The sequence below is a fragment of the Felis catus genome, chromosome A1 (assembly GCF_018350175.1).
Source record: "Felis catus isolate Fca126 chromosome A1, F.catus_Fca126_mat1.0, whole genome shotgun sequence".
NCBI classification, from domain to species: Eukaryota; Metazoa; Chordata; class Mammalia; order Carnivora; family Felidae; genus Felis; species Felis catus.
In genome coordinates, this window is record NC_058368.1 from 170106515 (window position 1) to 170122028 (window position 15514).

Consider the following 15514-nt stretch of genomic DNA (forward strand, 5'->3'; position numbering starts at 1 on the left):
ATCTATTTGCTGTCTACAAGAGACTCATTTTAGACCTGAGGACACCTTCAGATTGAGAGTGAGGGGATGGAGAACTATTTATCATACCACTGGAAGTCAAAAGAAAGCTGGAGTAGCCATAGTTATATCAGACAAACTAGACTTTAAATTAAAGGCTGTAACAAGAGATGAAGAAGGGCATTATATAATAATCACAGGGTCTATCCATCAGGAAGAGCTAACAATTATAAATGTCTGTGCGCTGAATACAGGAGCCCCCAAATATATAAAACAATTATTCACAAACATAAGCAACCTTATTGATAAGAATGTGGTAATTGCAGGGGACTTTAACACTCCACTTACAGAAATGGATAGATCATCTAGACACATGGTCAATAAAGATACAAGGGCCCTGAATGAGACATTGGATCAGATGGACTTGACAGATATAGTTAGAACTCTACATCCCAAAGCAACAGAATATACTTTTTTCTCGAGTGCACATGGAACATTCTCCAAGATAGATCACATACTGGGTCACAAAACAGCCCTTCATAAGTATACAAGAATTGAAATCATACCATGCATACTTTCAGACCACAATGCTATGAAGCTTGAAATCAACCACAGAAAAAAGTCTGGAAAACCTCCAAAAGCATGGAGGTTAAAGAACACCCTACTAGAGAATGAATGGGTCAACCAGGCAATTAGAGAAGAAATTAAAAAATATATGGAAACAAACGAAAATGAAAATACAACAATCCAGATGCTTTGGGATACAGCAAAGGCAGTCCTGAGAGGAAAATACATTGCAATCCAGGCCTATCTCAAGAAACAAGAAAAATCCCAAATACAAAATCTAACAGCACACCTAAAGGAAACAGAAGCAGAACAGCAAAGACAGCCTAAACCCAGCAGAAGAAGAAAAATAATAAAGATCAGAGCAGAAATAAACAATATTTCTGTCTCACGCCAGTCAATATCTCACGCCAGTCAGAGTCACCAAAATGACAAATCAGGAGACTATAGATGCTGGAGAGGATCTGGAGAAACGGGAACCCTCTTGCAAGAATCTAAAAAAACTGTAGAGCAGATCAACGAAACCAAGAGTTGGTTTTTTGAAAAACTAAACAAAATTGATAAACCTGTAGCCAGGCTTCTCAAAAAGAAAAGGGAGATGACCCAAATAGATAAAATCATGAATGAAAATGGAATTATTACAACCAATCCCTCAGAGATACAAGCAATTATCAGGGAATACTATGAAAAATTATATGCCAAGAAACTGGACAACCTGGAAGAAATGGACAAATTCCTGAACACCCACACCCTTCCAAAACTCAATCAGGAGGAAATAGAAAGCTTGAACAGACCCATAACCAGCGAAGAAATTCAATCAGTCATCAAAAATCTCCCAACAAATAAGAGTCCAGGACAAGATGGCTTCCCTTGGGAATTCTACCAGACATTTAAGCAGACATAATTCCTATCCTTCTCAAGCTATTCCCAAAAATAGAAAGGGAAGGAAAACTTCCAGACTCATTCTATGAAGCCAGTATTACTTTGATTCCTAAACCAGAGACCCAGTAAAAAAAGAGAACTACAGGCCAATATCCCTGATGAGTATGGATGCAAAAATTCTCAATAAGATACTAGCAAATCGAATTCAACAGCATATAAAAAGAATTATTCACCATGATCAAGTGGGATTCATTCCTGGGATGCAGGGCTGGTTCAACATTCTCAAATCAATCAATGTGATACATCACATTAATAAAAGAAAGATAAGAACCATATGATCCTGTCAATCGATGCAGAAAAGGCCTTTGACAAAATTCAGCAAACTTTCTTAATGAAAACCCTTGAGAAAGTCGGGATAGAAGGAACATACTTAAAGATCATAAAAGCCATTTATGAAAAGCCCACAGCTAACATCATGCTCAATGGGGAAAAACTGAGAGCTTTCTCCCTGAGATCAGGAACACGACAGGGATGTCCACTCTCACCGCTGTTGTTTAACATAGTGTTGGAAGTTCTAGCATCAGCAATCAGACAACAAAAGGAAATCAAAGGCATCAAAATTGGCAAAGATGAAGTTAAGCTTTCACTTTTTTGCAGATGACATGATATTATACATGGAAAATCCGATAGACTCCACCAGAAGTCTGCTAGAACTGATATATGAATTTAGCAAAATTGCAGGATACAAAATCAATGTTGCATTCTTATACACTAATAATGAAGCAACAGAAAGACAAAGAAACTTATCCCATTCATAATTGCACCAAGAAGCATAAAATACCTAGGAATAAATCTAACCAAAGATGTAAAAGATCTGTATGCTGAAATCTATAGAAAGCTTATGAAGGAAATTGAAGGAGATATAAAGAAATGGAAAAACTTCCGTGCTCATGGATTGGAAGAATAAATATTGTCAAAATGTCAATACTACCCCAAGCTATCTACACATTCAATGCAATCCCAATCAAAATCGCAAGAGCATTCTTCTCAAAACTAGAACAAGCAATCCTAAAATTCATATGGAACTACAAAGGGCCCCGAATAGCCAAAGGAATTTTGAAGAAGAAGACCAAAGCAGGAGGCATCACAATCCCAGACTTTAGCCTCTACTACAAAGCTGTCATCATCAAGACAGCATGGTATTGGCACAAAAACAGACACATAGACCAATGGAATAAAATAGAGACCCCAGAACTAGACCCACAAACGTATGGCCAACTAATCTTTGACAAAGCAGGAAAGAACATCCAATGGAAAAAAGACAGTCTCTTTAACAAATGGTGCTGGGAGAACAGGACAGCAACATGCAGAAGGTTGAAACTAGACCACTTTCTCACACCATTCACAAAAATAAACTCAAAATGGATAAAGGACCTGAATGTGAGACAGGAAACCATCAAAACCCTAGAGGAGAAAGCAGGAAAAGACCTCTCTGACCTCAGCTGTAGCAATTTCTTACTTGACATATCTCCAAAGGCAAGGGAATTAAAAGCAAAAATGAACTACTGGGACCTTATGAAGATAAAAAGCTTCTGCACAGCAAAGGAAACAACCAACAAAACTAAAAGGCAACCCACGGAATGGGAAAAGATATTTGCAAATGACATATCAGACAAAGGGCTAGTATCCAAAATCTATAAAGAGCTCACCAAACTCCACACCTGAAAAACAAATAACCCTGTGAAGAAATGGGCAGAAAACATGAATAGACACTTGTCTAAAGAAGACATCCGGATGGCCAACAGGCACATGAAAAGATGCTCAACGTCGCTCCTCATCAGGGAAATACAAATCAAAACCACACTCACATATCACCTCACGCCGGTCAGAGTCACCAAAATGAACAAATCAGGAGACTATAGATGCTGGAGAGGATCTGGAGAAATGGGAACCCTGTTGCACTGTGGTGGGAATGCAAATTGGTGCAGCCACTCTGGAAAACAGTGGGGAGGTTCCTCAAAAAATTAAAAATAGACCTACCCTATGACCCAGCAATATCACTGCTAGGAATTTACCCAAGGGATACAGGAGTACTGATGCATAGGGGCACTTGTACCCCAATGTTTATAGCAGCACTCTCAACAATAGCCAAATTATGGAAAGAGCCTAAATGTCCATCAACTGATGAATGGATAAAGAAATTGTGGTTTATATACACAATGGAGTACTACGTGGCAATGAGAAAGAATGAAATATGGCCCTTTGTAGCAACGTGGATGGAACTGGAGAGTGTGATGCTAAGTGAAATAAGCCATACAGAGAAAGACAGATACCATATGTTTTCACTCTTCTGTGGATCCTGAGAAACTTAACAGGAACCCATGGCGGAGGGGAAGGAAAAAAAAAAAGAGGTTAGAGTGGGAGAGAGCCAAAGCATAAGAGACTCTTAAAAACTGAGAACAAAGTGAGGTTTGATGGGGGGTGGGAGGGAGGGGAGGGTGGGTGATGGGTATTGAGGAGGGCACCTTTTTGGATGAGCACTGGGTTTTGTATGGAAACAAATTTGACAATAAACTTCATATATTGAAAAAATATGTAGGGGCGCCTGGGTGGCTCAGTCTGTTAAGCGTCCTACTCTTGGTTTCGGCTCAGGTCATGATCTCACTGTTCGTGAGTCTGAGCCCCCACATCACAGGCTCTGTGCTGACAGTGCAGAGTCTGTTTGGGATTATCTCTCTTTCCTCTCTCTGCCCCACCCCCATGTTCTTTCTCACTCTCTCAAATAAAAAACTTTAAAAAATTATTTATGTAATTTGTAACAATAGATGAAGAAAACCAAATTATTCAGTTCCAAGAGTAAAGCATTTTAAAACTCTGATCAAACAGTGAATTGAGGGGGGGACTTCTTAAACACTTAAGACTTTAGACAAATTTCTTTCTGACTCAGAGAAAAATGTAAAGATGCTCATTATCACCACTTCTTTTCAAGATTACACAGACATCCTAGCCTAGATATAACTAAAGAAAAAAATAAGCATATACCTAATATTGTTATTTGCATGTGATGTATACATAGAAATACAAGTGAATCCACAAACTAGCTAGTAGCATAGACTGATCAATAGTTTTATGCTGTATCAATAAATTTTTCAAGAAATTTATATAATTACAGATCTAAATAAAATGGAGATCGCCAACATTCTCAGTTGATCTATAAACCCATTACAATGAAAATAAAATGTTAACAAGGCTACTTATAGTATTGGACAAATTCAACCTAAAATCTATAAAAAGTAAAGGATCAAGAATAGATAAAACCATGTTATTTATACATAAAAAAATAAAAAAGAAGATTTGCCCTGTCACACTGAAGGCTCATTTTAAAGCTATAACCATTAAAGCAGTGAGAAATTGGAACAGAAACAGAAAAACAGACCAAATAGAGAAACAGATTATATGTGTATGGTATATGACATAACATTACAAATCTGTTGCAAAGAATAGACTATTCAGTAAAAGAACATCAGGACAATTTGTGTTCCAAGAGGGAAAATGATAATAATAGATCCCTACCTTTTACTATGCACAAAAATAAAATATTCCAGATGGGTTAAAGAACACACTGAGAAAAACAAAATGTTAGAGGTTTCTCAAGAAAATAAGGGAAAATAGTTTTAGGGTATCAAGATAGGGAAGAATTTTTTAATAAGATACAAAAATGCAGAATACTTAAAGGAAATTGTAAATTCAATACACTAAACAATTTTCATACATCAAAACACATTTAAAGAAAATGAAAAAAAATATCTATTTTGGGAAAAATCTGGGCAACACTTAAATTTAAAAATCAAATTAATGAGAAAAATTCAAACAACAGTAGGAAAAAAATAGCACAGGGTATGGTCAGGTATTTCAAAATAGCCAGTCAACCTTATTAAGAGATGTACAACTGTATGGGGCGCCTGGGTGGCGCAGTCGGTTAAGCGTCCGACTTCAGCCAGGTCACGATCTCGCGGTCCGTGAGTTCGAGCCCCGCGTCGGGCGCTGGGCTGATGGCTCGGAGCCTGGAGCCTGTTTCCGATTCTGTGTCTCCCTCTCTCTCTGCCCCTCCCCCGTTCATGCTCTGTCTCTCTCTGTCCCAAAAATAAATAAGCGTTGAAAAAAAAATTAAAAAAAAAAAAAGAGATGTACAACTGTAGGAGAAGAGAATGAAAATCAAAGCAACAATGGGACACTATTTCACATACTGATGATGAAACTTAAATCTCTTTAAGTTTTGGAAAAATTTTGGACTATCAGGAATTCTTACACTTAGCTCTATAAATTATGTAATGATTTGGAGAACAATTTGGCAATAGCTAGCAAAGTTTAATATGCACACATGTGTGACTCAACAATTCCTTTTCTGGGTATGAATCTCTTGGAAGCTCTTTTTCATGTTCCCAAGGAAACATGAGCTAGAATATTCATTCTAACACTATAAATGAAAAATTTAAAAAGTTGGAATTACCTAATTATCCATTTGTAGCAGAAAGATGATCTGAGTTTTAATATTACATTTGTATAGTAGACAGCAGTGAATTAGATACAACCATCAGCATAGGTAGTTTTAAAATACATAACGTTGTGGGGAAAAAATTGCCACATCAGTGAACTTCAGAACCGCAATTCTAAGTAAAAAGGCATGCAAACGAAAGACATTAGAAAAATTTAATAAAAATTTAAAACACTGAAAACAATTGCTTACTGATATATCTAGAATATGTACCTGGACACAAATGACACCCTGAAATCTTAGAATAGTGATTACTTCTAAAAAGAGAGTGAAGATACATGGAAAGAGGTGTGAAAATGTATTGGCAACTATAGTTGGTTTATCAAAAAATAGACAAAGAGAGAAAAAGAATATGAGCAAAGTAAGGAAATATGGAAAGAGCTCATGTCTCTTAAAACATATCCATGTATGTTCCATTATTTTTGTTATTTGGTTCATGTTGATAACTTTTATTTTCAATTGTATCAAAACATAAGACTCAAGTATAAAATATAAACCATATGAAGGTAAAAAGGCCATTCAAATTCTGATACTAAAGACAGAAAAACATACAAGATAATACTGACTCATTTGACTATAGAAAAATTGAAAATTAGGTAAAATGTTTGCATGGTTAAAACAAAAGAAAAGAAATTTAAACATAAATGATTATTGGGAGCATGTAATACCAACATATAGGAAAAAGTATTAAACTTTTTAATATATCAAAAGAGTTGTGACTCAGAAAAAAGTATAGACTATTTTTTTAAATGGGCAAAAGAAGGCAACTGTGGCCAATAACATTAGAAAATGAAAACATTGTGGCAAATAAATTAGCAAAACATTGCACCTTCAACTCAATAATAACCGGAGTTAATAATAATGCAAATTATAACAATTTATAATTAACATTATGTAGTATTTTCCACTTTGGAAAATACCCCAAAAAGTTTATAACACATGTATTAAAAGTTAATGATAAAACTGGAATCAAACTACAAAAGATCATGAATAGCCAAAGCAATCTTGAAAAAGAAAAAAACTGGTGGTGTCACAATTTCAGACTTCAGATTATATTGCAAAGCTATAGTAATCAAAACAGTACGGTACTGGCACAAATACAGACACACAGATAAACAGAAGAGAACAGAATGCCCAGAAATGAACCCGTAATTATATGGTCAGTTAATCTTTGACACAGGAGGCAAGAATATATAATGAGATAAAGTCTTTTCAACAAATGGGGTTGGAAAACTGCACAGCAACATGTGAAAGAAAGAAACTAGACCACTTTCTTACAACATACAATAAACTCAAAATGGATTAAGGACCTAAATGTGAGACCTGAAACCATAAAAATCCTAGAAAAGAGCATAGGCAGTAATTTCTCTGACATTGGCCATAGCAACATTTTTTCAAGATAGGTCTCCTGAGGCAAGGGAAACAAAAGCAAAAATAAACTATTGGCTTCTGCATGAAAATAAAAAGCTTCTGCATTTCAAAGGAAACAATCAACAAAACTAAAATGCAACCTGCTGAATGAGAAAAGGTATCTGTAAATGATATAGCCAATAATGGATTAGTATCTAAAATGTATAAAGAATTTATACAAGTCAACACCCCCAAATCAAATAATCCAATGAGAAAATGGGTAGAAGACATGAACAGACATTTCTCCAAAGATGACTTTCAGATGGTCATCGACCCATGAAAAGATGCTCAACATCACTATCATCAGAGAAATGCAAATCAAAACCATAATGAAATATCACCTCATACCTGTAATAATGGCTGAAATAAAACACAAGAAGCAAGAAGTGTTGGCAAGGATATGGAGAAATAGGAACCCTCATGCACTGTTAGTGGGAATACAAACTTGTACAGCCACTGTGGAAGATAGTACGGAGGTTCCTCAAAAAATTAAAAATAGAACTACCCTCTGATTCAGTCATGGCACTACTGAGTATTTACCCAATGAATATAAAAATACTATATCAAAGGGATACATGTATCCCTATGTTTATTACATAATTATTTACAATAGCCAAATTATGGAAGCAAACTAAGTGTCCATCAATAGATGAATGGATAAAGAAGGTGTGATATACATATACATACACATACACAATGTAATATTGTTCAGTCATAAAAAAAGAATGAAGTCTTGCTATTTGCAACAACATGGATGGATCTAGAGAGTATAATGCTAAGTGAAATAAGACAGAGAAAGATGAATACCATAAGACTTCAGTCATATTTGGAATTTATAAACTAGTAAAGACTTTTTAATGGTGGTTTGGAAGTACTTAACAACACCCATTAAAATATATGTACCTTCTGATTCTACCCATTCATGCTTATGCACTTAATCTAAGTAATAAAGATGGATATTCACTAATTATTCATTGTAAGGGTACTAACTTCAACAAACACTAGTTTAAACATGAATAAATTTAAAATAATATAAACGTCCAACAACAGGGAAATTAAAAATATACGTAACTGGGGCGCCTGGGTGGCGCAGTCAGTTAAGCGTCCGGCTTCAGCCAGGTCACTATCTCGCGGTCCGTGAGTTTGAGCCCCGCGTCAGGCTCTGGGCTGATGGCTCGGAGCCTGGAGCCTGTTTCAGATTCTGTGTCTCCCTCTCTCTCTGCCCCTCCCCCATTCATGCTCTGTCTCTCTCTGTCCCAAAATAAATAAAAACGTTGAGAAAAAAAAATTAAAAAAAAAATATATACGTAACTATTCAATGGATTACTTTGAAATAAAAATGGTGCTGCAAAAAATCTTACTATGATACATCAGTAAGAGAAGACCAAGTTGCAAAACTCTCAAACAGTATGCCAAATACAGTTCCATTTTGTGTGTAGATTTATGATGTGTATAATTAATTGTATATGTTTAATACCACGTCTCATATATGGCTTATGTGTGTTCATACTGTTGAAATAGCAGAGTTGTATAGTGTACAGGCAAATACCTCTTTAATCTCCCCTAGCCTGCCCTTTTCCACCTGGTTTTTAGTTGAAGTCAGTTTTTGGTATATCTTGGATAAAATCTAGGTCAGGCCAGATGGTCACTCAGTTACTTGATCACTCAGTTACTATGCTCACTCAGTTACTTTTGTTATAATTTCATTTAAATACTTGAAACAAGTGATGTGTAATGGATAAGCTTCATTTTAGATTAATATTTCTATCCTCCTCCAGTGTGGCAAAAGTGCTGTCAGCAGAGAACATGAGTGACTTCTTTTTACTCCAAAAGCTCTTCCAAGCTCACCAAACTCCACACCCGAAAAACAAATAACCCAGTGAAGAAATGGGCAGAAAACATGAATAGACACTTCTCTAAAGAAGACATCCGGATGGCCAACAGGCACATGAAAAGATGCTCAACGTCGCTCCTCATCAGGGAAATACAAATCAAAACCACACTCAGATATCACATCACGCTAGTCAGAGTGGCCAAAATGAACAAATCAGCAGACTATAGATGCTGGAGAGGATCTGGAGAAATGGGAACCCTCTTGCACTGTTGGTGGGAATGCAAACTGGTGCAGCCACTCTGGAAAACAGTGGGGAGGTTCCTCAAAAAATTAAAAATAGACCTACCCTATGACCCAGCAATAGCACTGCTAGGAATTTACCCAAGGGATACAGGAGTACTGATGCATAGGGGCACTTGTACCCCAATGTTTATAGCAGCACTCTCAACAATAGCCAAATTATGGAAAGAGCCTAAATGTCCATCAACTGATGAATGGATAAAGAAATTGTGGTTTATATACACAATGGAGTACTACGTGGCAATGAGAAAGAATGAAATATGGCCCTTTGTAGCAACGTGGATGGAACTGGAGAGTGTGATGCTAAGTGAAATAAGCCATACAGAGAAAGACAGATACCATATGTGTTCACTCTTCTGTGGATCCTGAGAAACTTAACAGAAACCTATGGAGGAGGGGAAGGAAAAAAAAAAAGAGGTTAGAGTGGGAGAGAGCCAAAGCATAAGAGACTCTTAAAAACTGAGAACAAAGTGAGGTTTGATGGGGGGTGGGAGGGAGGGGAGGGTGGGTGATGGGTATTGAGGAGGGCACCTTTTGGGATGAGCACTGGGTGTTGTATGGAAACCAACTGGACAATAAATTTCATATATTGAAAAAAAAAATAAAAAGCTCTTCCACCTGCTAGCCCTGACTTCTGATCTTGCCAGGGCACCAAGAGAAGGAAGTTGGTGAAGTAAGGAGATGTTTAGAGCAGAAATGGTTTCCACTGCCTACCACTATCATGATATGGCGTTACCATTCTCTGGGCCTGACACATGCCTTATGTATGCTTCCTGGGGATTTCTTAGCAGGAATGTGACCTACGCCTTTTCAATCCAGCCACTCACTGCTCCCCTCAGCTATTGATGTCCTACAGTCCCTCCATTCTGTTTGCTACCAATGTTTCTCACTCCCAGTGAGTCCATATCTTGACCATGAAAAACACCCATGTATTCTTTTGGCTTTACACAGAGTGCTGAGTATTTCAAAAGAGCCATTTCTCTAGAACACCAAGCTCACAGGCCAGATTTCTACACATGGCATCTTCCTTGGCTAGAGGTGAAGAAGAGTCTCTCCTGAGAAGGCAGACACAGAACACAACATTCTCCAAAAGAATTATCTCCCTTGGACTCTTCAGAAAGGAACACTTTTATATGATGCACCCTTAGTAACAATGGTTGGCAGCTAATCATAATCAAACCAGTTCTTCAGCTATTCCTCAAGAAGTCCTGTATAGGTAACCAAACAGTTCACTTTAGCATGTGGGTACTTGCTGTCATTGTGCATCCTTTCGGTGCCTTGATCCATCTGAGACAGAAATAAACTCATTTCCACATTTATATGGGTTTAATGTATGCACGTCTTTAAGATACATAAACATTAGGATGTTTATTTAACACGTTATCAGTAGTTATCACTAGGAACTAGAATTGTAATGACTGTTGCTTTCTTTTCTTGTGTCTTTTTTTTTACCTCGATTTTCTCCTTTTCCCACAACACACATATATTACTTAACCATTTTCTTATTTTTGGGGAGAGTGGGGAGGGGCAGAGAGAAGGAGACAGAGGATCTGAAGCGGGCTTTAAGCTGACAGGCTGACAGCAGCGAGCCCAATGTGGGACTTGACTCACTAACCACGAGATCATGCCCTGAGCCGAAGTCAGATAGATGCTCAACCAACTGAGCCACCTAGGTGCCCTTACTTAAATTTTTTTTTTAATTTTCTTGTTAAGCTTAAAATATAGGTATTTTCTGGTGATGGGAAAAAATCTCTGAAGATTGAATACAAATTTGTGCTCAAAGAACAATGGTGCAGAAAATGAATAATGTAAACACATTTCCTAGCTTGCCCCCAAACTACCTTGTATTTCCAGTCTGGTTGAAAATGAGTATGTCAAACATTCATAGCTCTAACTTTGCCTCTGAAACTCAGACTGGCAACTAGATGGATGTTTAATAAGGAAGTATGCACAAAACCCCACCTGGATTTCAAGACAGTATAATTTTATTTCCTTTCTATTTTCTGCTCAATGTTTTTGGCTGGTAGCCATGTAATAAAATCTTTCTTAAATCTGTTTGGTGGTCATATTTTAGGAGCTAGTTTTAAGAGCTCCTAAAGGATGATATTCCTAAGGTATCTTCTGTCCTAATTGAGAGTTTTTCTCATCAGCAATAAGCTCAGGTATAAAATATCTAAATTACAGCTCTAAATTAATAAGTGACTTACAGATTATTTCATCCTTACATCCATCTATCCATCCATCCAATTATCCATTTATTTCCCTAATATTTATAGAGTGAGGCCCTGTGCTAGGTATGAAGTGAATGCATTACATACTTATATAAATCATTGTCTTTTATCTCAAAGAACTTATTCCTTGTAGGAAAAATAAGACATAGAAGGAATTCAACACACAGAGAAATACTTTATCAATGTAAGAGTATAGCATAATGATATACTTGGGGTTGTGGTCAAAAGTTTAGAAGAATAAAAGTGACAAATAGTCCTTTCAACAAATAATTTTTTTTCATGTTTTTTGAAGATCATATATTGTTATGGCTTTACTGCTAACTTTCTAGCTGGTGTTGGCAACCTATTTTCACTCAATGTTTCAGGTTTTTTTAATGGAAAATATTAAAATTCAAAGAAAATCTTATTAGTATGTATTAAAAGCTGAACTGTGTCTCCCAAATTCATATGTTGAAGTCCTAACCCCTGGTACCTCAGAAGGTGACTATAATTGAAGGTCAGGCCTTTAAAAGGATAATTAAGGTTAAACGAGGTCATATAGGTAAGCCCTAATCTGATCTCACTAGTATCCTTATGAAAAGAGGAAATTGAAATTTATGAAAAGACATGAGGAATATCCATGCACAGAGAGGTCCCAAAGAAAAAGCAGGTCCCAAAGAGAAGGCAGCCACTTACAAGCCAAAAACAGAGATTTCAGGAGAAACCTTACCTTGCTCTTAGACTTTTAGCCTCTGGAAATGCCCCAGTCTGTGGTATTTTGTTATGGAAGCCATAGCAGACTAATACAATATGTGATCATAAAAAAATAGAGTCATAAAAAAATTAGCGTAGAAATTTATTTTTCCCAGGTTGTAATGAAAACCTAATGACAAGAGTATGAAAAATGTAATGAAAGACTATCTCAACTCTACCAGCATTTTCCAGATGTCATTCTTACTGCACTTGTGGCCATTCTCACTTTTTTTCCTGAATGGCCTGAAGGATATATGTGCTTGATGATTTGCATTTTTATAAAAAATACAGCTTTTCATTTACCTTAATTTTGTATTTTGAAGACTGAGCTTTTAACTTTCAGATTTTTGGCCTTGTAGCAACAAGAGATGAAGGATGCTAACATAGATAGCCTTAGAAAAACAAAATTCACATTTTTTAGACAGTCAACAAACAGGACAAAAAGGTATGGACAATCAGATCTGCCTTTGTACTATTTGGGCTCCACTTAAAAAATTGCAAAAGGTTCTTAAAGCAAACCTTAGACCTGTTTCAGATGTTAAAGATAAGTATTTACAAATGAAACATAATACTCTAAACACATTCAATGGAATACATCCAACTATTTTGGCATTAAGGTATTTCTACAATACTTTTACAATTTCTTTTCTACAAAAGAAAGCAAGAAATTTTCCATTTTCCACTAAAAAATAATGGTTGGTTTGGCTTAGATGTTTGAGCTTCCATAAGAAGTCAAAGCTATCTTGCACAATGGGTCTTTGTATTATTTTTTTATTTTTTCATTTTTTTTACATATTATAGTAATATTTAGAAATATGGAATGATGCTATAGTCTAATGATATCAACTGTTACTTAGCAATCACTCAAAATAACAAAACTAGTTTTGTAAATGCCTTAGTAAAGCACTCTGAGAAGGAGTTCAACTTGGTGTAATTGTGGGGGTTTTTTTGCTCAAATAATTGTATTTAATTATTATGCTTTGCCTGTCAGCAAGTTGAAATGTGGAACTATAACATTAACAGGACTATTACATAAACTTTTTGAGTATGTCAATCATACTGTCCCTCAACTGTTCTATTAACTATTACTTTTTTAAGAAGAACCAAGCTCCAGCTAGTCAGAAACCTCTATTTCCCCTCAACTTGAAAGTTAAATTTCCTAGAACAGCTGTATTTTCTTTAATAAATTGCCTACAAGAATACAACAATTTCATAATGATGATAAACCACTGTCAATTTACTACATCAACATATATCAAATCAATTGATTAAATCTACACACTCATCTTGTATAATAGAAATACAATCACTGCAATAAAACACTGTCATGGGATTAATGTCTTCTACTCTGAAAATGTAAGTCTTGCCTTTGGCTTGGTATTTTATGAAGCAGCAGGAGACCATTATCCTGTAACAACATTTTATTTCATTGACATCTCAAATATTCTTAATATCCTTTATATTTATGTTCAGTTTAGAATGAGAGGGTTAGAATAGGTGTTATTATAGTGGAAAGGCATTCATTATTACATTCTGAATAGCATCACCATGTGACATGTCTCAGCCATAAGAATCTCCTGGCAAACATCACATCTTTTATTCTTATGTATATTCTTTAATCACACTAAAGCTGACTATATCCCATGCTATGATTTTTTTCCTGTGTCAATCATCAACATTGACCCAATTTTGCTACTATATGGTGCCCACTCTAATTTATACTCTGAAAATCAATCTGATTACTAAAATGTTAACGAAATATTAAAAGAGCAAGTTTTCTTATGTTGAGTCAAAACAAAAAGGATAAATTCAAATTCTGACTCTACTTTAAATAGATTTCTTCCTTTCATTTTGAAATCACTGCCCTCAGCACTTTTCCACACTCTGAATTCTAAGGATTTGCCTATGCATGTAAAATACAGAATTGCAATAATTATCCTTATAACTCAGACTAAGAGAAACACAACTTCATCTGAAATATCTAGGCAACTGGGGCCATTTTTTGGCTTGGGTTATCCAGAAAATGACTTCAGTTTTCTACCACATTTTGCATGTGTATATATAGAGGCAAATACAGGGTAAATTATACAAAATAAGCTTCAGAGTGTTAAATGTGACAAGGAAGATGGAATAAAAAACTATGAAAATTCACTTGTGGACATCGATGTTGAGAGTCTGTATGCAAAGCAAAGGGAATTAACACAATTTTCAAGATGTTGGTATCATAAGGCAATGTTTTGAGTTAATTGAGCTTTTAGGTGCCAAAGTTGCTTTGTTTGTTAGACCACTGCTGCAATTACAATTCAGCTAGCTAATGAAATGCTAAGCAGTGTTTCGTCTGTGCATTGTTATAGAAGAAGTAGAAGTATTTTGATTAAGACCAGATGGAGACATTGATTTTTGTGGCTCCTTCTTTGTGGTTTAAGAATAAGGTAGTAAAAAGCCATGGATTGGTATCCTTGGTTGAGATTTAAAGTTTTATCAATGAATTTATGGTTAGGTTTACATGATCATGATAGAACCAGAAATTTTCTAAAAAGCTATTGGCTGGTTCCAATATACCATAGCCAGTCTGTATAATTTTGTGACTTCCTTTTTCTCCCAAAATATCCAAAAAAGAACTCATGAGTCATAGCAATTGATGTCTTTAAGGCCTGGGGAATTAATTTCACTTATATATTTGCTTATGTATGTATGTATGTATGTCCAGCTGCTCCTGTCAAAAGACATTTAGATATAACCCATAATGGAGGTAGAAAACCTCTTTTATCCATATATCCTAGATATTTTTCTCCATGTAGACCCAATTAAATTAGAGTATATATAGAAAATAGTGCATAAATATATAACCTTATGAATTATCACTAAGTTAATGCATTATATTAAACAACACCCATATCAAGAAAGAAAACATTGCTAAACAGGCCTTTCATGCCCTCTTCCCAGTTGTCCCTTCCCAAATATAACTTTTATCCTACATTAAAACACTATATATTAGTTGTGATTCTT

The 15514-nt window shown here is 35.7% G+C and overlaps 1 protein-coding gene across 11 annotated transcripts in view; it reads right to left on the reverse strand.

The window, feature by feature from the left end:
- TMEM232 (transmembrane protein 232) overlaps positions 1 to 15514 on the reverse strand; it is a 211178-nt gene that overhangs the window by 49267 nt on the left and 146397 nt on the right. The window contains exon 14 of one of the 11 annotated variants that reach the window (XM_045034587.1): positions 5614 to 6113. The exons of the other annotated variants lie outside the window; for them this stretch is intronic. Coding sequence (XP_044890522.1) covers positions 6053 to 6113 — 61 coding nt within the window. The 3' untranslated portion in view covers positions 5614 to 6052. Of the gene's footprint in view, positions 1 to 5613; positions 6114 to 15514 lie in introns of those variants that run through there. 11 annotated transcript variants of the gene reach the window in all.